This window comes from Microcebus murinus, chromosome 9 (assembly GCF_040939455.1).
Source record: "Microcebus murinus isolate Inina chromosome 9, M.murinus_Inina_mat1.0, whole genome shotgun sequence".
NCBI lineage: Eukaryota > Metazoa > Chordata > Mammalia > Primates > Cheirogaleidae > Microcebus > Microcebus murinus.
This window is the reverse complement of record NC_134112.1, coordinates 22,724,771-22,745,036: the sequence shown is the minus strand read 5'-3', so window position 1 is coordinate 22,745,036 and position 20,266 is coordinate 22,724,771. Positions and strand designations below refer to the sequence as shown.

Here is a 20,266-nt window from a genome sequence, read left to right as displayed (position 1 = left end):
AGCTTCAAGCTCTTAAGCTCCATTCCCCAGATGGTGTGCACTGCACCCATTAGGTATGTATATATCCATCCCTTCCTCCCCCCCCCACCTGCCCAACACTCAATGAATGTTACTACTATACGTGCACTTAAGTGTTGATCAGTTAATACCAATTTGATGGCGAGTACAGGTGGTGCTTGTTTTTCCATCCTTGTGATACTCACTTAGTAGAATAGTTTCCAGCTCTATCCAGGATAATACAAGAGGTGCTAGATCACCATTGTTTTTTGTGGCTGAGTAGAACTCCATGATATACATAAACCACATTTTATTAATCCACTCATGTATTGATGGGCACTTGGGTTGTTTCCATATCTTTACAATTGTGACTTGTGCTGCTATAAACATTCGAGTGAACATGTCTTTTTTATAGAATGTCATTTTTTTTTTGGTAGATTGCCCAGTAATGAGATTGCTGGATCAAATAGTAGTTCTACTTGTAGCTCTCTCTCCTAGCCATGGAACTGGGAGGTTCAAGGTCATTGGTCTTGGATTGCCAATGGCAAATGCCCCCCTTCCTGACTTACCTTACATATTCAGGGAATCATGAATTTTCTGTTCTCAGTGCAGAAACAAAGAAAGTCCTTGTTCACAGAATTCTGGGAGTGAGTCCCTAGCCAGGACTAGTGGTTGGTACACCTGAGGATCCAGACTAGAGCAGAGGGGCTGATGGACCTAGCAGGTAGCAGGGAGTGAGAGGGTGGCCTTGAGATGAGGAAGGGCGAAGGAGGTGGGGTCGGTCCTGTGCCCTGGGCTGGGAGGCCTAGATACCCCTGGGCAGATGAGAGCAGAGGTGGCATGGATAGGAAGGCTGATCGCCTCACCTGGGCTTGTCTTACAGGAGGACAGCTCCTTGGGGCTGGTCCAGCTGGCCCTCCCGTGTGACAGCTGTGACACCCGAGGCGTCTCAGTGGATATGCAGAAAAAGCAGTCTACCATGCAGCTCACTGACGGCATGCGTGGGTGTCCTGAGTGCCGCCGCCCACACGCTTGGGGGTTCTCCTTCCCAGCTAACCCAGAATTTGTTTCACTTCCAGGTACCAAGACAGGGCAGGGCCCTGGCTCCCGAGCGCCTTCTCCCAGACTTCCCACCAAATCCATCAGCGGCCCGCTTAACCCCCCTGCCTCTCCCAGGCTAGGCAATGCCTCCGAGACGCATGGCGCCGCCAGGACAGTCCCTCCTCGTCCCAACGTGCCCGCCCCGCCACCTCCCACCCTGCCCCCACCTCCCCCGCCCTTACCCCCACCCCTGCCCTCGTCCTCCCCGGTCAAAGTTCCGCTGGTGTCCCCGTCTGGCCCACCGACCAAAGGGAACCCCCCGGTGGTCGCACCCCCTGTCCCCTGCGCGCCTCCGCCTCCTCCACCGCCACCTCCCCCGACCCCACCTCCACTGCCGCCTGCCTCCGTTGTCGGCGACAAGGCGGCAAAGCCTCAGCTAGCCCCCTTGCACCTGCCGCCCATCCCGCCCCCGCTCCCTCTCCTCCCGCCCTGTGGGTACCCCGGGCTCAGCGCGGAGCCCGCCAGCCCCGCCCAAGACGGGCCGGAGCCGCCCGCCCCGCCGCCCCCGCCGCCCCTCTACGCCGCGTGCTCCCCGAGGGCCGCGGTGCCCGCGCCGCCCTTGCCGGGCGCCGGCGGCAGTGAAGCCCCGCCCCCGCTGCCGCCCAAGTCCCCCAGCTTCCAGGCCCAGCCGCCGAAGGCCGGCGCGCAGACCCTGCCCGCGCCGCCCGCCGCTCCCGGCGCCCCGGCGCTCCTGCAGAAGAAGAGGCACGGCCGCGGCCCAGGTGAGCGGCGCCCGGGGCGGGCGAGCGGGGTCGGGATCCCCTGCCTGCACTAGCTGTGTGACCCCAGGCAACCGCGTAGCCTCTCTGTGCTCCCTTCTCTTCGTCTGTGAAATGAGGATAGTTGGCACTAGTTCCTCCTGCCTCCTCGGGCTGTTGTAGGATTGAGTTCTTACGCACAAGGCGCTGGGAACAGGCCCCGCAACAGTGGGCTCCAGACAAGTTATTATTTTTACTGTCATCCTCCGACTTCGAATCAACTCCCCCCAAGGTGGTGGAGGGTGTGGGTGTGGTTTGTTTCCAGAACCAGTTCTGTTTCCTCTCTCTCACCTGAGTTCCTCGGGTCTGGCTCCCAGCCCGACTCCCCACCGGCCCTCAGTGGATTGGGTTTGCCTTTTTCACAGCTTCGCCACAGACTTGAGTCTGTAACTGAAAACTGCAGGCCTGTATTTCGATGTTAAATATTAAAAACAATTCCTTCACATCTCCAGCACAGACGATTTTGAATTGAGTGTACATGGCCATGACGGATTTCCCAGGTTCCTGGAGTGGTGAGGCTTCATTCACCTCGCCTGCCCTCCTGCATGGAAAGCACCCCGCCACGTGCACGCACGCCCCCCACGTGCACGCACTCACCCACGTGCACGCACACCCCCACGTGCACGCACGCCCCCCACGTGCACGCACACACACCCACGTGCACGCACACACACCCACGTCCACGCACGCACACCCACGTCCACGCACACACACCCACGTCCACGCACGCCCCCACGTGCACGCACACACACCCACGTCCATGCACACACCCCACGTTCACTCACACACACACCCACGTCCACGCACACAGACGCTCATAAACACACACAGCCACACCTGCACTCAGACACACCCTTCTTTGTCTTTCAGGAACTCTCTTAATGCAGAAAGTTTCTTAAACGTATTTTCTTGAATTAAAAACAATACAAGCTCGTAGAACAAAATAGAGGGGAATTGAAATCACCCATAACAATTACATCACCCAGGGATGAAAACTGCCATTTGGATATGTTTCCTTTATTTTTTTTTCTGAATATATGTACATGTTTACATGGTACATATATTTAATACCATTTTGCACATACGGTTTTGTGGGGTTTTTTATTTAATATTAAAAGCAATTTTGTCAAACTGTTAAAATTTCTTTGTAAGTATATTAATATGATAATCAGTATACTGCATGTTACCAGCGTTAGATATCTAATTTTGATTCTATTTTTTGTTAGCATGAGTGATATTGCAAGAAATACTTCCAATAGAAATTTCAGTCTACATTTTGGATTTTTTTCTTAAATGATAAGTTTCTTAAAGGGAATTCCTGGTACAGAGGGCAAAGATCTTTTAAAGACTCTTGATCACAAGAGATAAAGTTTTAATCGTTCTCCTTTCAACTGACTGGTCACCAAGAGAGCCAGCATTTGTACTGGTGAGCCCCTTCTGATATTTCTCATTTTTAAACGTTCATGGGGAGGTGAAAAAAAAATGCTTTTGATTCAGAGGGCTCTGAGTGCAAATCCTGGGTTCCCCACCCACTCCTATAGAACCTCATGCCAGTTGTTTCTTTGTTGTTTTTTTTTAATCTTCATGGGTTTTTTTGTTTCATTTGCCAAATGGGAATAATAACACCACCTTTCACATCGGATTGTTTGGAATATTAAATGAGAAAATGTGCATAAAGGCCTTGCATGTAAGTGGGGCTCTACCAGCGTTATTTCCTTATCGCGCAGAGAAGCTGTTTGTCCAGAAGAGGGTGAATTGCTCCCATGTAGCCTGCTCATGGGAGCAAGGAAATTCCTAATGAGTCCTTGTGCCCAGGAAGGGAAGGGCAGAAAGGGAGAGGAAGGAGCCTGGGAAGGAGAAAGGAACATTAGTGGATGCTGAAGGGAAAGGAGGCACCAGGATGGCAGGTGACCTGGAGCCCAGGCGTCTTCCCTGGCTCCAGAGCAGCAGCTGCAGGTCAGGAAGGGACATTTGTCTGACCTCTTTTTGGGGTCTTCAGATGTAAAACTTGGTTTGTCCATGTTCGAAATAAGGGTAATTTCTGCCCATCTTGGGAAGAGAAGGAGATCATAATTGCAAACATCTTGGCACAGATAATCGTGGTGTGACTGTCACCATTTCAAGAAGCAAAGTGATTTTTGCAATAATATCTCTGAAGAAGTAAGCGGCAGTGGCATACCTGCACTGATGTGCCAAGACGGCAGGTCATTGATTGCCAAGTGAGCCATGCGGGAAATTACTGGCAAGAGAGTGAGCCTCTCCCCAGTGTGATCAGGGAGGGCTTGAGGAAGTAGGTTGGATTGGAGTTTGGTCCTGTGAGCAAGCTGGATTAGGCTGGCTGGACGGAGAAATGAGGGTTTGCGATGCTGGAGAACCAGTGTGAGCAGAGACTCGAGGGTAGGAATGAGCCCCTGCCAGCTCCTCCTTCTTTCCTCCCTCTGGGCCTCATTCAAAGATAGCCCTTCCCATTCTTATGACTCTGCGTCACTCACCTGCTTTGGGCCATGAGGTCTGATGATGAGGACCATCACTGTTATCATCACAGAAGCTGATATTTATTGAGTACTTACTACATGCTGCTCGACTTCAATCAACCCATTTGACCTCTCAGTAACCCTAGGAGGTGTATGTGTACTATTATTACTCCCATTTTACAGATGAGAGAACTGAGGCACAAAAAGGCTATGTTACTTATCCCAAGGAGAGAACTGCAGTTCATTGACAAGCAGGTTGGCTCCAAACTTTGCCCTTTTACTCGTGGTATCATAATACATCCCAAGATTCAAATCCTTACCCTCTCACATAAGGTTATGGCGTCAACCATCCCCATTCCTGTATCTGAATGCACCATCATCTTCTCTTAAGGGACCAGTGGTGGAAAGCTAAATCCACCCCCAGCACCCCCTGCGAGATCACCCACCACAGAGCTTTCGAGCAAGAGCCAGCAGGCCCCAGCCTGGACCCCGACACAGCAGCCCGGAGGCCAGCTACGAAACGGAAGCCTGCACATCCTCGGTGAGTGCGGGCCCGGCCTCTGCACAGAGTTCGCCAGCCACAGCACTATCAGTCCCGGGTGCGTGATTCTCACTCTGGCGCCCAAAAGCCCACAGCCTCTGTTACGCAGGGTTTCTCTCAAGGCTTCTTGGGTAGTTCCAGGGCCCACTTTCTAGCCTTCTGATTCACATTAGAGAAAAAGAAGAAAACCAGCATTTCAGCTCTGTGTGTGTGTGTGTCTGTCTGTCTGTCTTCATGGGGAAATCAGTGCATAGCCTGAAAGACTAGAGTGACTTGGATAGGGTAAGGAATAGATGGAAGGCTCACCAGGCAGGGGACCATTAGAGCAAAAATATGGAGGTAGGAAGGAAGGTCACCTGGGGTCAGATGTGAGTGAGGCCGCAGAATCTTTGGATCCCTTTCGATTGCTGCACTAGTGTCAGACACAAGGCCCAGGTCACAAAACAGGGACTCAGCCTATGAAAGGGCCACAAGACCCTTCCGCTCCTGCCAGCAGGAGCTCAGGGCAGAAGCCATCTGGTGGGGGGAGCCTGGGGCCCACAGGGGACACTCCTCCCTCCAGCCAAGCTGGGGACTCAGGCCCCCTCTTCAGGTGCTTCAGGCTGCTGGGACTTTGCTGGTCCCCTGTGAGCACCAGGGTCCCTACCTCTGACTCTGGACCCTGGAGAGGCCTGTGCCACTTCTGCCCCTGTGGCAGCTTCCTTATGGTGGTGTTGGGGTGCGTTGGGCTGGGTGATGGGGAGTGACTGTGGATTCCCCTTTCCTGCTTCCCCTGGTCCCAGCCAACCAATAAGACCAGAGGTGGACGGACATCTTCAGGGAATGGCCTGCCATGAAACTCCATGCTCTGAGCAGGCAAACAGAACTCAGTGTATTCAGTCAGAGTAACCTGTGTGCTCTGGGGTCGTGACAGAAACCTAAGTAAACCTTACCATTTCCCGTGTGTGCAGATGACTTTGAGTCCAAATTCACGTTCCATTCTGTGGAAGACTTCCCCCCTCCGGATGAGTATAAACCATGCCAGAAGATTTACCCCAGCAAGATCCCCAGAAGTAAGTACCACCTTGATAAGACCCCAGATTAGGTGCTCGGTGTGCACTGACTGGCCACAGACTGTCTAAAGGATGATGCCATCGTTTCATTGTGCTGCTACAAGGATGTAGTGCTGTGCATACTTCTGGAAGTTTCAGAGCATTTATTTGCCTTGATACCTAAGGGTTCATTTAGAGGTTTTTCACAGAACACCAAGGTTAGCTGTTTGGCATCAGATTTGGATGCCTAAATTTACCACTCAACCCTCTCTGGGGCTTTTGATAAGGGAACTGAACACCCCCAAACAACAGCAGAATGAGATACAGGAGCTTTGTATTAATAGCTGGGGAAGAACCTGAAACCCCCCAGTCGAGAATACTTACAAACCACGAAATGGAGAATGTCCTTAGATCAATGGTTTTCAACCTTGGCTACACATTAGAATGACCTAGGCAGCTTTTAAAAAGCCTGAAGGCCAGGCTAGGGCGGGATGCAGATGTATTTCTGAAAGCTGCCAAGTGAATCCAGTGTGCAGCCATGTGAATCACAGCCCGGGGAGGGCCTGCCGCCTCCTGATTTCGTGGTGTGATCAGGCTGCAGGAGAGGCCGCACCTGGCTTACCTGTTCAGCCTTCCGAGTGGGAGAGGCGGCAGGGCTGTGCGCTAGTTAACAGGAGCTGGTTCCTGTCCACTGCTGGGCCAGTCCGCTTGGGCAGGAGCCAGTAAAACTGGGACAGAGTCGACAATATGGGGTGAGGGTCAGATGTGTTCCAGCCCCACAGCCTAACTGTGGCCCCCCACCCCAGACATCTGTGGGCCCAAGTAGAAAGCCATCAGTGTCCAGGGTTAGCCCAAGACCAGGAATTGGGAGCCCTGCTCTTTGACCTGCTCCTTTCGGAGAGACCTTGGGGAAGTCCCTTCTGCAGCACTCAGCTTCCTGCAGAGCAGAGGGAACGAGGCCTGCTCTCTGCTCCGGTAGGCTCCTCCCGGGTCAGCCCGGGCCAGCCTTTGCCCGCTGGCCCGTGGGACTGCACAGTTAGAGAGCCGTGACCTTGTGTGCTCTGTTAATAACGTGTGACTGCCGGTGCTCTGGATTGAGAAGGAGACAGAGGGGAGCAGTACACAGGAGGACGGAGGGAGGTCCGGCCACTTAGGGCGCCTGTGAAGACACAGCGCTAGAAGAAGACAGGCACCGTGTCCGTCTCTCACTCCCACTCAGTTCAACAAATGGCATGAACTGCCTGTCCTGCGGCGGCTGTCCTGTGAGCACTGGAGGCTGCCAAGTGTAGAAAGCAGGGTCCCCTTTCCATAATATGTCGAAATAAAAAAAAAGAAAAGAAAAGAAAACAGGGTCCCCTGTACCAAGCCCCCAGCGCACACACTCCTGAGAGGGATGTGAGAGAAACGATTGTGACGCGATGGGAGCGTCTCAGTCAGTGAGTACCGAGAGAGCTGAGGGCACTGGTGGGCGGTGGGTGGGTGGTGGGGTCCACCGTGCTGTTGGTGGGGAGGCACGCGGGCTGGGGACAGGACGAACCCAGGAGACAGCACGATCGTCCCATGTGGTGTCTCAGAGCACAAGGTGCCTGGCTAGGTGAGTCTGCCAGAGCTTTAGGCTGGGGGGATGTTAATATAAAACACCCTTTTTCCCATCTGGTGAATTATTCACAGGAATCAGACCTGTGGGGTTCAGCAAGAGCAGATTTCCTATTGTTACAGCCCGGAGTTAGGGTCACTCACTCCCCCAGGCAGGGCGACGCACGCATGAGGAAGCAGAGGCTGGCCTCCCCTGCAGTCCCAGAGCCTGCCTCACAGGGCTTCCCACGTGGCAGGGAGAGCGGAGCGGAGGCCCCTCGGTCAGCAGGCAGCCGGGTGTCAGCACCGACCGGCAGGGCCAGGCCTCACGTGGCCGTGGCCGGTTCCCTCAGACTAGGGAACGCCTCCCTGGGGAGGTACCTGCACACGGAAACACGGGGACAGGGACGTAAGTGTGCCCCCTAACGGGAAGGATGCTCTGTCCCTTCTGAGGCGTTAGAGCTTGAATCTGTACGCAGGGGAAGAACTGTCAGTGAAAACGTGAAACTACAGTACCATGACGGAGACTGTTGGGGGCGCCATTGTGCGTACCTGGCACTGTTCTAGGAGCTTAGCATACCTTGTCATCCGTCCTTAATGCAGAGAGTTTATGGACAGGGAAAAGCAGATTCTTAAAAATCTCTTCCCGGCGGGGCACAGCGGCTCACGCCTGTAATCCTAGCACTCTGGGAGGCCGAGGTGGGTGGATCGCTCAAGGTCGGGAGTTTGAAACCAGTCTGAGCAAGAGCGAGACCCCGTCTTTACTAAAAATGAAAAGGAATTAATTAGCCAACTAAAAATATATAGAAAAAATTAGCCAGGTATGGTGGCACATGCCTATAGTCCCAGCTGCTCAGGAGGCTGAGGCAGGAGGATCGCTTGAGCCCAGGAGTTTGAGGTTGCTGTGAGCTTGGCTGATGCCATGACATTCATTATAGCCCTGGCAACAAAGCGAGACTCTGTCTCAAAAACATAAAAAACAGAAAGAAAGAAATTCACATCATGGGTGGAGGAAGGGGTGGAGGGAGACAGATACCCAAACAGGTGATTTCATTCTGGTGTTCCCAGCAAAACCATCTCCATCACAGCTAGTTCTGCAGGATAGTGGCCAAATTTAAACATGATTCTGTTTACATCCCAAGTCCTGAATAACTCCCCACTGCCCTCTCCCCCAGCCCCTGGCAACACCCTTCTGCTTTCTGTCTCTGTGAATCTGACTACTCTAGGCACCTCATATAAGTGCAATTATACAGTATTTGTTTTTTAGAGACTGGCTTATTTTGCTTAGCTTATGTCCTCAAGGTCCATCCATGCTGTAGCATGTGTCAGAATTTCTTTCCTTTTTAAGGCTAAATAATATTCCATTCTATGGATAACACCACATTTTGTTATCCATTAATCCATGGATGGACACTTGGGCTGCTTCCACGTCTTAACTATTGTGAGTGATGCAGCTATGAATGTGGACGTACAAATAGCCATTCAAGTCCTTGTTTCCAATACTCAGAAATAGACTTGCTGGATCATATGGTAATTATATTTTAATTTTTTTGAGGAAACTCCACACCGTTTTCCATGGCCGCTGCACGTTTTACATTTCTGCTAACAGCATGCAAGGGTTTCGGTTTTTCCACGTCCTCTCCAACATTTGTTATTTTTTATTTTATCTTATTTTTATTTTATAGTAGTCATTCTTGCACTCGTGAGGTGGTATCATATGTGATCCAAGTTCTACTTTAAAATAGTCACTTTGCACTTACAGTGAAACTAGCTGCCATTTTTCCATTAGCAGTGAAACTTCTCCACCAGGCACTGCAGTAACTTTAACAGCATTGGGTAGTTCGTGTCATAAAAATCAAAGGATTAGGTGTCCCAAGACTGAGAGAACCTGTAGACAGAACACACTGCCAGCAGGAGGAAGGCAACTGGGGGGTTAGAACCTCTGCGAGCCTGATTACGAGTGCTGACCATACCCCCAGCATCCCACTCTTTCACCACGACTGCTGTCTTCTCGGGATACTCCTTAGTTTCTCTGAACCTGTAACAATGCTGTCGTCTATGAACTACCTCCCTCCACCTGCTCTGGTCCCTGCGCCATTTCTCTGCTCCTCTTTTAGCCAGTACTACCTCTGCTTCCTCTCATCCTGTCCTCTCCAGAGCTGCGTCCTCCCAGGGCTTCTCCCCTCCAAGCCATGGCAAGACCTCTTGCCAAGGCCACCAGTGCACCTCCACGCTGCCACGTCCAGTGGGCAGAGGCATTAGCTGCAGCTTGTCACTCCCTTCTTCTGAAGCACTGCTTCACTTAGCGTCCCAGCCGCCCCCTCTCTCCCTTCTTCCCCTGCACACTGACTGCACCTCTGTTTTTTTGTTACACCAAATACTTCAGAGTCATCTGAATCTGATCCCTCTCGCCTCCTCTGCCACTCCCACCCTGGCCTAAGCCACTGTGGATTTCCCACTCAAATTGCCGCCAGAACCTGCTAACAGGCTCCCCTCCTTCACGCAGCAGCCCGGGTGGCTTGTCCACAACCCAGGCCCAGCCATGCTACTCTCTGCACGGAACCCTTCAGTGCATTCCCTTCTTGCTCCAAGTCAATTGGAAATTTCCATCACAACTCAAGATCTACATGAACTACCCCCATTCCCTTCCACTGCTCTCCTCTCACCTCATTTGGCTCCAACAACACCTGAAAGTTCTAGAACATTCCAAGCACACTCATGCCTCCAGGCTCTTTGCATATGTTCTTTCTTCTCTGTGAGACACTTACCCCAGATATCCATGTGACTCACTCCCCACTTCCTCTGGATCTTTGATCAGATGATACCTGAGCTCAGTCTGCTCAGGCTGCCATAACAAAGTGGCATAGCCTGGGTGGCTTAAACAATAGAAATTTATTTTCTCATGGTTCTGGAGGCTGGGAAGTCCAAGATCAAGGTGCCAGCCAGTTCTGTTTCTGGAGAGGCCCATTTCCTGGCTTGCAGAGGACCACCTTCTCACTGTGTGCTCACAGGGTGAAGAGAGAGAAAACAAGCTCTCTGGTGTCATGGTTTATATGGGCCCCACCCTGATGACCTCATCTAAGACTAATTATCCCCTATAAACCCTTATCTCCAAATACCCTCACAGTAGCATTAAGCCTCCAACATCCAAATTTGGTGGGGACGCAATTCAGACTGGAGCAATACCTTACCAGAGAGTTCTTCCCTGACCACCCTTCACAAAATAGGAGTTTTCTTTGCCCTGTTACTTTTTATTCTCTTCACACAGTTTTCTAATTGTCTTCAAAGCATTTATCACCTCTTGATTTTATTTGCCTGGCCCTTGTCTGTCTCCCCAGTACAGTGGAAGGCCCTAAATGTCAGAGACCGCTTCAGCTTTCATTCACTGGCTAGTCTCCAGCCCCTGGAATGGAGCAAGGCATGTGGACACTCCATAAATGCTTGTTGAATTAATAAATAAAAACGTTCCTTCATACATGCATTGCTAAACCATTTATGCAGTGAAAAAATTGGAAATAGCACAAACTCCAACAACGGTGTTAAAGAAATGAAGGCAGGGCCACATGATGGAGTACTATGTGACCATTAAACACTACTGTCAGATATTTAGTGACATGGGGAAATGTTTACACTAACTTGTTAAGTAAAAGCAATATCAAAAAAGTATACAGAAAGGTACATAAAGTAAAATCCAAATTTTTTTTAAATATAATTTGTATATCTATGTAGAAAAGGAGAATTTGATAGAAGAGACTAAGAACTATGTATACCAAAATATTTTTTTTGTTTTGTTTTGTTTTGTTTTGTTTTGTTTTGAGACAGAGTCTCGCTTTGTTGCCCAGGCTAGAGTGAGTGCCGTGGCGTCAGCCTAGCTCACAGCAACCTCAAACTCCTGGGCTCAAGCAATCCTCCTGCCTCAGCCTCCCAAGTAGCTGGGACTACAGGCATGCACCACCATGCCCGGCTAATTTTTTTTTCTATATATATTAGTTGGCCAATTAATTTCTTTCTATTTATAGTAGAGACAGGGTCTCGCTCTTGCTCAGGCTGGTTTCGAACTCCTGACCTCGAGCAATCTGCCCTCCTCGGCCTCCCAGAGTGCTAGGATTACAGACATGAGCCACCTCGCCAGGCCTATACCAAAATATTAAAAGTGGTCATCACTCAGTGGTTGAATGCTGGGTGATTTCCATTTTCTTCTTTGCTAATCATTGTCCAAGTTTTTATAATAAATGTGCATTGCTTTTAATAATCATTAAAATTAATTTTTAGATCACAAGTTATTGGGAGAGAGAATATAATTAGCCCAGCCCTGGTCTGAGCAGCTATGGAGAGGACAGTGAGACCCTGGGATTGCAGGGTGACTGTCTCAGGGACTGGGCGGCTCAGTTCTCTACAGAGGCGGGACGGGTGAGGAAGGAGTGGCTCACATACCAGCCTGAACTACCACAGCGACAACAGTGGGGAATGAGGGAAAAGGCTGGATGTGCAATTCCTAAGGTGTAGATCTGGAAGGTACATTTCCAATAAAACCTGTCCCATCCTTCACTTAGAGATTATAAGAAGCTTCCAATGTAAGAACAGGAAAGGCCCTTTGAGGTTGTCCAGCCCAGCTCCTGCATATACAGCTGAAGAAACCTGCCCCTGTTCACAGCTGTGGCCAAGCAGGGGCCAGAGCCAGGCTCTCTGCTCCCGGCCCAGTGCTCCCACCACGTTGCCTACCTTGTCACTGTCACTTCATCTCATGCCAGGATGGACCGCGGCTTGGACAGGCAGTTTTGGCCCAGAGCCAGCCAACAGTTAGCTCTGCCTCTCACAGGAGCCCACCTTTCCCCAGAGCCCCCTTCCTGGCCCACAGGAACCACACCCTAGAGCTGGCGGGCGTCCTACCCAGGCTCTCCGAGAGACCCTGCTCCCACGGCCAGCCAGGCTCCTAAATCCTTCGGGACATTCTCCAAGTCCTGCACAGGCGTTCATCCTCTGGATGCCCGGCTACAAAATGGATGTTTTGTTTTCTGACATGAAAATCTCTCTGTGCCTGGAAAACAGATACAGGGCTTGCTTGATTTACAAATGACAAAAAATAAAGTTGGAAGCCAGCTTGGACCCCCAAGTGCCCAAGCACTTTTCTTCTTTAAGCCCCTCAGTGGAGAGGAGTTCTGTCCCAAGCGGCTCTTTCAACCACTTTTGTACCCGTAACTATTTTCACGGGAGGGAAGAGGGGCCGTCCGTCTACGGCAGACAGTAAGGACGTTCACCCAGTCTGCTCTGGAAGAGCAGTGGGCGCTTGAGATTGGGCAGAGAGGTAAACACTATTTCTGACTAGGAGTTACGGTGCCACGAATTTGGAAGCGCCACTGTTTTGGTGACTTTGGAACGCCCTTCTGTGGGAAAGCAGCCTGTGTGTGAAGGGCTCCCTCAGCAGAGTATGGCTCTACTTTTTGAGTTCTAAGAGATTCTAGTGGCATCTCGTAAGGGAAAATCCCTCTAAGGAGATACTTGGATTAAAAGTACTCTAATAACCCTGACTAAGTCCCAGCCACTCACTTCTAGTAGCAATGAATTTTTTCTTTTCATTATAATGAGATACAGAGTTTGCCTTTCTGTTTTTAACCTCTGTGCTATTGTTCCCATCATATTTATGAAAACTGGTGGGAACTGCTTACCTATGGTGAAGCCTGTTTTATGGCCCAGTGGTTCCCAAACAGGGAAGATTTTTTTCCCCCCAGGGGACATTTGGCAATGTCATTTTTTTATTGTTACAAGTGGGTGTGGACATGCTACCGGCATCTAGAGGGTAGAGACCAGGGATGTTGTTAAACATTCTGTGACACACGGGACAGACTCCAAGTGAAGAATTATTCAGCCCAAAATGTTAATAAAGCCAAGGTTGCAAAACCCTGGCCTAGAAGGTTTTTCTGTAGAAGACAGGAGTTTCTTAAATCTAAGAACAGTTATTTCCAGGGTTATCCTCTCATATGACATAAGATCAGGGCTGTATATCAATGTCTTTTTACTTTTTACTCAGTCAATAAACTGGCCAAAAATCTGGCACTGCCTATGTCTTTTGGTCCAAAATGTCTTTATTCTAGAACAGGTGCACTCATTAATTTTAAAAAATGTTTAAACAAAATGACAGTGCCCATTTGATTAATGTTTTAAAAGTCTCAGAGACCCTTCTACATGATAGTTTGTTAAAAAACGTGCACCTTACCTTAAAAAATGTTATTGATGACTTACATATGTTCATGGAAGAAAATTTGAAAAGCATTTTTTTAAAGAGTTTTTTATAAAATGGTAATTCTACCCCCCAGGAGGAAACATTTTAGTATATTATTTATGGGTTTTTTGATGAATTTTAAAAATAGTTGAGGTCATTCTATTTATACAGTTTCATCTCCCCAAAAGGAGTCTTTGTAAACATTCAAACAGCTGCTTAGCATGCCATCATATGATGCTGAACCCTATACTATCTAAAAACTTTTGTTAAACACAGGTTATCTGTTTTGCATTGTTTTAAATTTTCTTTCTTTTTTTTCTTTTTTGAGACAGAGTCTCACTTTGTTGCCCAGGCTAGAGTGAGTGCCGTGGCGTCAGCCTAACTCACAGCAAGCTGTCTCCTGGGCTTAAGCGATCCTCCTGCCTCAGCCTCCCGAGTAGCTGGGACTACAGGCATGCGCCACCATGCCCGGCTAATTTTTTATATATATATCAGTTGGCCAATTAATTTCTTTCTATTTATAGTAGAGACGGGGTCTCGCTCTTGCTCAGGCTGGTTTTGAACTCCTGACCTTGAGCAATCCGCCCGCCTCGGCCTCCCAAGAGCTAGGATTACAGGCGTGAGCCACTGCGCCTGGCCTGTTTTAAATTTTCTGTGATGAACATTTGTGCTTTTCTTGTTGCTTTTTAAGTAGCACAGCAATTTTGGATTGTTCTGGGGACTTTGGGACACAGTTATTTAATGTCTTGTTCAGGACAGAAACAGAAAAGGCTCGTACCAAATGCAGCAGAAGAGATCCCAGGAGACACCATTTGGCTGGAACACCTGGGAATGTAGATTTAAAACTTGGGTAGGCCGGGCGTGGTGGCTCACGCACTCTGGGAGGCCGAGGCGGGCGGATTGCTCAAGGTCAGGAGTTCAAAACCAGCCTGAGCAAGAGCGAGACCCCGTCTCTACTATAAAAAAATAGAAAGAAATTAATTGGCCAACTAAAATATATATAAAAAATTAGCCAGGCATGGTGATGCATGCCTGTAGTCCCAGCTATGTGGGAGGCTGAGGCAGCAGGATTGCTTGAGCCCAGGAGTTTGAGGTTGCTGTAAGCTAGGCTGACGCTACGGCACTCACTCTAGCCTGGGCAACAAAGTGAGACTCTGTCTCAAAAAAAAAAAAAAAACTTGGGTAGACCCACCAAACCATGTATCTGTATACATGCAGATATATGTAAGTAAATGCCAAAAAGAAAAAAAAAATCTGGAGGGATAAACACTAAACTTTTTGCCGTGGTAACTTGGGATAGAAAATTGAGATTAGGGGAGGGACAGGCAGAGGAACTTTCAGAGTTTTCTTCATTATCTTCTTTGGTATTCTTTGAATTCTTAACTGAGAATATATTCATATGCATTATAAGTTGTGTAATGTTTAAACATAATATTAAATATTGTGTAATATTTAAACATAATATTTTAGAGAACGATTTGGATCTTCATGAAATATAAGTCCTGCTTATATCAGCAGTTACTCTTAACTTTTTTAACCAACTTTTTAACAAACCCTGAGCAGACCTGGAGATGGTGGTTATGTTTTGAGTAAATAAACTCTTAACGTGCATGCAGATGATAGGCCTTAATAAGTTGTTCTCCTCAAGTGTATTAGACATGACTCCTCAGCATCCACGGTCTGTGACATAGAAGATGGGGCTGGAAACACACAGTCTAGGGCCAGGAGCCTGGAGGTTTCGGGTGGATGGGCTCACGTTACCTTTCGTTCCTTTGCTGTCGCTTAAGTGTTGGTTTAGTGAAAGTTTCTCTGTGAAGTGTACACAGCCAGTCCCTGGGCTACTAGACAGCGAAACGGTTCTTGTTTCTTTCAGGCCGTACACCTGGCCCCTGGCTCCAGGCCGAGGCAGCCACGCAGAGCTCTGATGACATCAAAGGCAGAAATTCTCAGGTAACACATCCCTCTGGTCTCTGAATGTAAAACCAGGGATTCTCCTCAGGGAGCACAGGAGTGCTGAGGGCGCGCTCTCTCCTGAACCAGCTTAAGCTTTTTCCTCAGACTGCTTCTCCTCAGGGAAAGCCATTTGGTGTGCCTTTGTTTCAAGCCGGAATGGAACACTCATAATTTCAAAGTCGTGAAGGATGCATATGGGGGGCTCCCCTGGAATCACCACCACATGCAGAAGCAAATTTAGCAACTCAGGAGCCCTTTAGAATCTTTCTGCAGCAATAATCGCTTGATAATTGCTAGTCTGCCCTGCTTCTGAAGGCTTGCAAGAAAAACTCATAACGTTTATAAAACATAAGTCATTGTTCTCTCTCATCGATAGAATACATGGTTTCTTTCAGCACCTTTGGAGTTTTTTCCTACATCTATAGTATTAGAATTGATTTTGACCAACTTTAGTCGCAGTTCAAGTCCTGGTGGCTACAAGAAACTGACAGAGCTAGAAGGGAAGGCAGACAGGTGCCAGGTGATAAGACATTGTTTAGAGAAAAACCCTTCGTCTCACCCAGGGCAGTTGGACAGAAGTGTTTCCTGACCCAGGCAGAGATAAGGTCCCCACTGCATATGATAGGATCTCAGCTTTAAAAGTCCTTTGTTTTCTTTGAAATCATATTCAGTCCTGCAGTGGCCACCTCCTGTTTCAGAGTTCTGTGTGACAGACAACGGTGTAAAAAAAAAAACTGGAGGAAAAAATTGCTGATAGCCATTCACTTTAGAAGATTACAGCTGATTTTTACTTTCTTCTTTGTGTGTTTCTATAATATCCAAATTTTCTACAGTGAATATATTACTCCTGTGATCAGAAAAATATAGTAGTAATCATAATCATAGTCCCCTGTATGTACCTGGCTCTGTACAGTTTTGGTCTAGCTTGCATATGTTATCTCATTTGATCCTTTTATAATAACCCTGTGATGGAAGCTGGAGAGATACCTTTAAAGCCAATTTTACAGAAAAGAAAACCACTCCAGAAGGCTGAAGAGAACTTGCCCAATGTCACAATGCCCACACCTTCTGACCTCTTGTCTGGAGTTCCTTCCACTGTACTTCACTGCTTTTCCTGGCATGTCAGAGTCTCCAGGGACAAGAGCCATCCTCACCATCAATGTGGCAATGCTGTGTCCCCAGCCTCGTGGCAGGCACACACCTCAATCACCCGAGACTGCTGGTTTTGATCTCTGTCCGTAACAGTGTAGTCAGGGAAGGACTGTGAAGTCTCCTTTGGGCATTCCACATTAAAGAAGATCTTCTTTATGTCTCCCATCTGAATTCATCTTCACTGCAAGGAAACACAGAGCAATTGCCCAGAGAAATCACTGAGTTCTGGACATTGCAAATAATAACCTTGAGCACGCTTTCTTCTTTTGTGGATACAGTAATCAGTGTGTGTGTGTATGGAAACCCTGGACCAGAAGGCTTGGGTTCCTTTCTTTCTTTTTCATTGCTTTGACTCCGGATCTTCAGCAAATTCTTTGAAGCGAATTGCTGTCAAATGAATTGCTGATACTTGGCCCTGTAAATGTTTATCAGACAGCATTAGCTCCTCACATACCATCAGCTACATATCCCATTTCATCCCGTTTCCACCGTGACCCCTTGGGCAAGAATCAGCTTCTGGTGTATGCATCTGCCCTGCCTTGGCAGCCTTGCACGGGTGAGGAGAAGCTGCAGTGCTCAGCCCTGGGTGGCAGGCGGGGGCTTTTGTGTGCAAGGGTCTTCTAAGCCCACCCAGTGATGTTCCATCCTGTTTCCACAGTTAGCTCTGAAGACTCTCCGGTGAGAAGACAGATGAAGCCAAGGCCCTGGGTTCCAGACTGCAGGACGGGCACCCCCAGGAGAACGTGTCAGACCCCCCCCCACCATGCTCCAGCTGTAATTCAGTTGACATACAGGCTCTGAATAGAGCATTCATTTATTGTAAATACGTGGTTTGCACGGGCTTCGAAGCAGTATTTTAGTCGACTTTTATTTGAGTAATATTTTTAAAGACACCCACCATTTTTCCATTTTTTACATCTTGGCACTCGTCTGTCAGTACAGATAGAAGCCTGTCCCCGCCCCCCCAACCCCCAGGCCCATTCCATGACTGTGAATATGCTTGCGGGCTGGCCCTTTCTAGATTCTGAACCGTTTTTAGAGAGTCCTTAGTTTGCAGGTAGTCCCAAAGTCTGAAGTATCCACGACTTCTTATTGGCATGATTTTATATTCTCATCGCAGCAACTGCAAGATCAAACCAGATAATGCCTTACAAATGACGCAGCTCAGAGGAAGTAGTGTGTCCCCCCACCCAGACAATGCCACGCAGCCTCCAGAGAACGAGATGCCAGGTCTCGCTTCCGTTCTGCAGTACAGGGATGTTTTTTCGCTGCCTAATGTAAATATATCACAAAGCAAAGGCTAGAGTGGGCGTGGCCCCTCCCATGCCGACCGCAGGGCCCCTTTTGTCACTGAACAATCCTACACGTAGCCAATGCTCTTACTGTTTACAGTGTCCCTAGTGCCCAGGTCTCCGTCACTTTCCTCCTGTCCCCTCCAAGTTCCCAGCCCCATCCCGGTAGCCAGGGTAAGGTCAGCTTTATGAGATTTCGGTATTTGTTTCCCCTGCAAGTTAAAAACATGCACAACTCATTATTACGGTCAACTGCTAATTCTATCTCAGAGGTCTCCCCCGCTGCCCCCTCTTCCAGTGTGGGATGTCCATGGAAAACAGGACTTGATGAAGTATAGAATGAAACGGCTCCTGAAATGCCTGCCTCAAAAATCTGTTGCCACGTCCCCACCTTTAGGAACCTTGGAACCACCCATCAGGCAAAACTTGGTCCCCCTGAGCTAAAGGGGTCACCTGCCGACAGGTCCCGGCTCATTCCCTCGTGGCGGCGTGTCTCTTCGGGGCAGACCCGTGCAGGCCCAGCCGCCCGAGCATGGAAGGGTCAGGCTGGCTGGGACTGCCCCTCACACTCTTTTCTTGAGCCGGCAAGGGACTGGAGTGTGTTTTGGTTGTTTGCTGCCTGACCCCAAATGCTCCCTGTCTTTGGTGGGGGAAGGCTGTGACAGAGGAAGGAGAGAAAATAGGAAACAGACTGATCCCCGGGCTGTGCTCAGAATAGCTGTAGATTAAAGGATATTGGGAAGGAGAGCGGGGAGACCAGTGAAAAATGTCTGTTTTGGAACAACCCACTCAGGCAGGATCTCATGGCCAGACCAAGCCATCCGGAAAGGCGGATGGTTAGGAGGGTTTGGGCAAAGGTGACTGCGCACACCCAGGGGCTGTCCGGAGTAAACGCGGAGATGGAATCTTGCTACTACATCAGTGCTGCACTTTCTCCTTCCGGATAGAAGCCAGGGAACCAGGGTCAAGTTCCCTTCATCCCTGGGGAACGGATCAAATCAAATTGCAGCAGCTAAACCCATGGAAAATAAGCTTTTGCAGGTCATCAGCTCGGGGCATAACTGATTTGTTGGTTCTAGAAGGTTTCCAAAAGGTCAGGATTTCTTTTAATAAAGATAATAACAGCATCCACTCCACCGCCCCTCCCAGTGGTGTAGAATAATTATAAACGTTTTAATGATCATGACTAAGAAGGCTCCAGACAAAGGCAGCTCCACCTTCAGAGTAGACTGCCTGCCCTGATGAGGTGTTTATACATTCATGTTCCGTACGGCTGGGACAGAAATTAAAAATAAAACCATTTAAGGACAGAGGGAAGGAAGGAGCAGAAACCAGAAACGGCAATTAGGGAGAAATCTCAGGAATCTGGCATCACAGCTCTCCTCGAGACCTAGCACTGAATCCACAGCCCTCGAGCTCGTGCTGCGCACCGAGTTCCTCGGGCGGAGGCGGCGGGAAGGTTTCTTGACCGTGAACTCACACTTGGAGGCATCTGAGTCCCCGGGTCCCCTGCCACCCTCACATACTCTCACTGACACTGTCGTCTGTGACTGCCCCGGTGTTTCACATGTATTTTATATTTATTGATGTCTCCCTCTGCAGATCCATTTCTTTGTACCTAATAAACTTTAATAAGTGGAAAATGCTTCCAGTCGTGTCCTTGTTAAAACCCATCGACGGTCACGGGTACCAATCTAAGCCAAGCGTGTTGAAGGATCAGGAGGGCTTCTAAGAATGGCAGCTCGAAGTGGCTATCTACACAGCTTGCTGTAACATACCGTGTTGGAAACAGGTCTTTCTTGAGCTGACTAGCCTCATGGGTATTTGTGAAAAACAAGGTAAGGGGGAAAAAAAAACATTCTCAGATGTGTTTTTTAAAGTAGGTAACGCTGTCGTTTTATTAGTACAAAAGGGGCAGTGTATTGCTTATAAATTCTGCTAACTTGTAATAAAATGGAATAACTTTCAGCCCCGCTCAACTCAGCAAACCCCTCAAAAAAGCCTCCTGTGTGAGGCAGAATCATCTCAGTCTCCACTGCAGTGTTTTAAGGTGGACTCTGGAACCTGCTACAGGGGAGGGGAGGTTCGTCTGCGAGGTGAGCTAGTTCAGAACTACAGCTTGGAAGGCAAACAAGGATCTGCATCTGTGTTTTGCCTTTTACAAACTGGAGA

General features: G+C 48.9%; 1 protein-coding gene across 1 annotated transcript in view; it reads left to right on the top strand.

Annotated features, from left to right (window-relative positions):
• The window catches only part of WIPF3 (WAS/WASL interacting protein family member 3), a 92,542-nt gene extending 72,804 nt beyond the window's left edge, over positions 1 to 19,738 (top strand). Inside the window, exons 5-9 of the mRNA XM_076006337.1 lie at positions 1,077 to 1,820; positions 4,722 to 4,871; positions 5,822 to 5,923; positions 15,571 to 15,647; positions 17,461 to 19,738. Coding sequence (XP_075862452.1) covers positions 1,077 to 1,820; positions 4,722 to 4,871; positions 5,822 to 5,923; positions 15,571 to 15,647; positions 17,461 to 17,484 — 1,097 coding nt within the window. The 3' untranslated portion in view covers positions 17,485 to 19,738. The remainder of the gene's footprint in view (positions 1 to 1,076; positions 1,821 to 4,721; positions 4,872 to 5,821; positions 5,924 to 15,570; positions 15,648 to 17,460) is intronic.
• Positions 19,739 to 20,266: the final 528 nt, after the last annotated feature.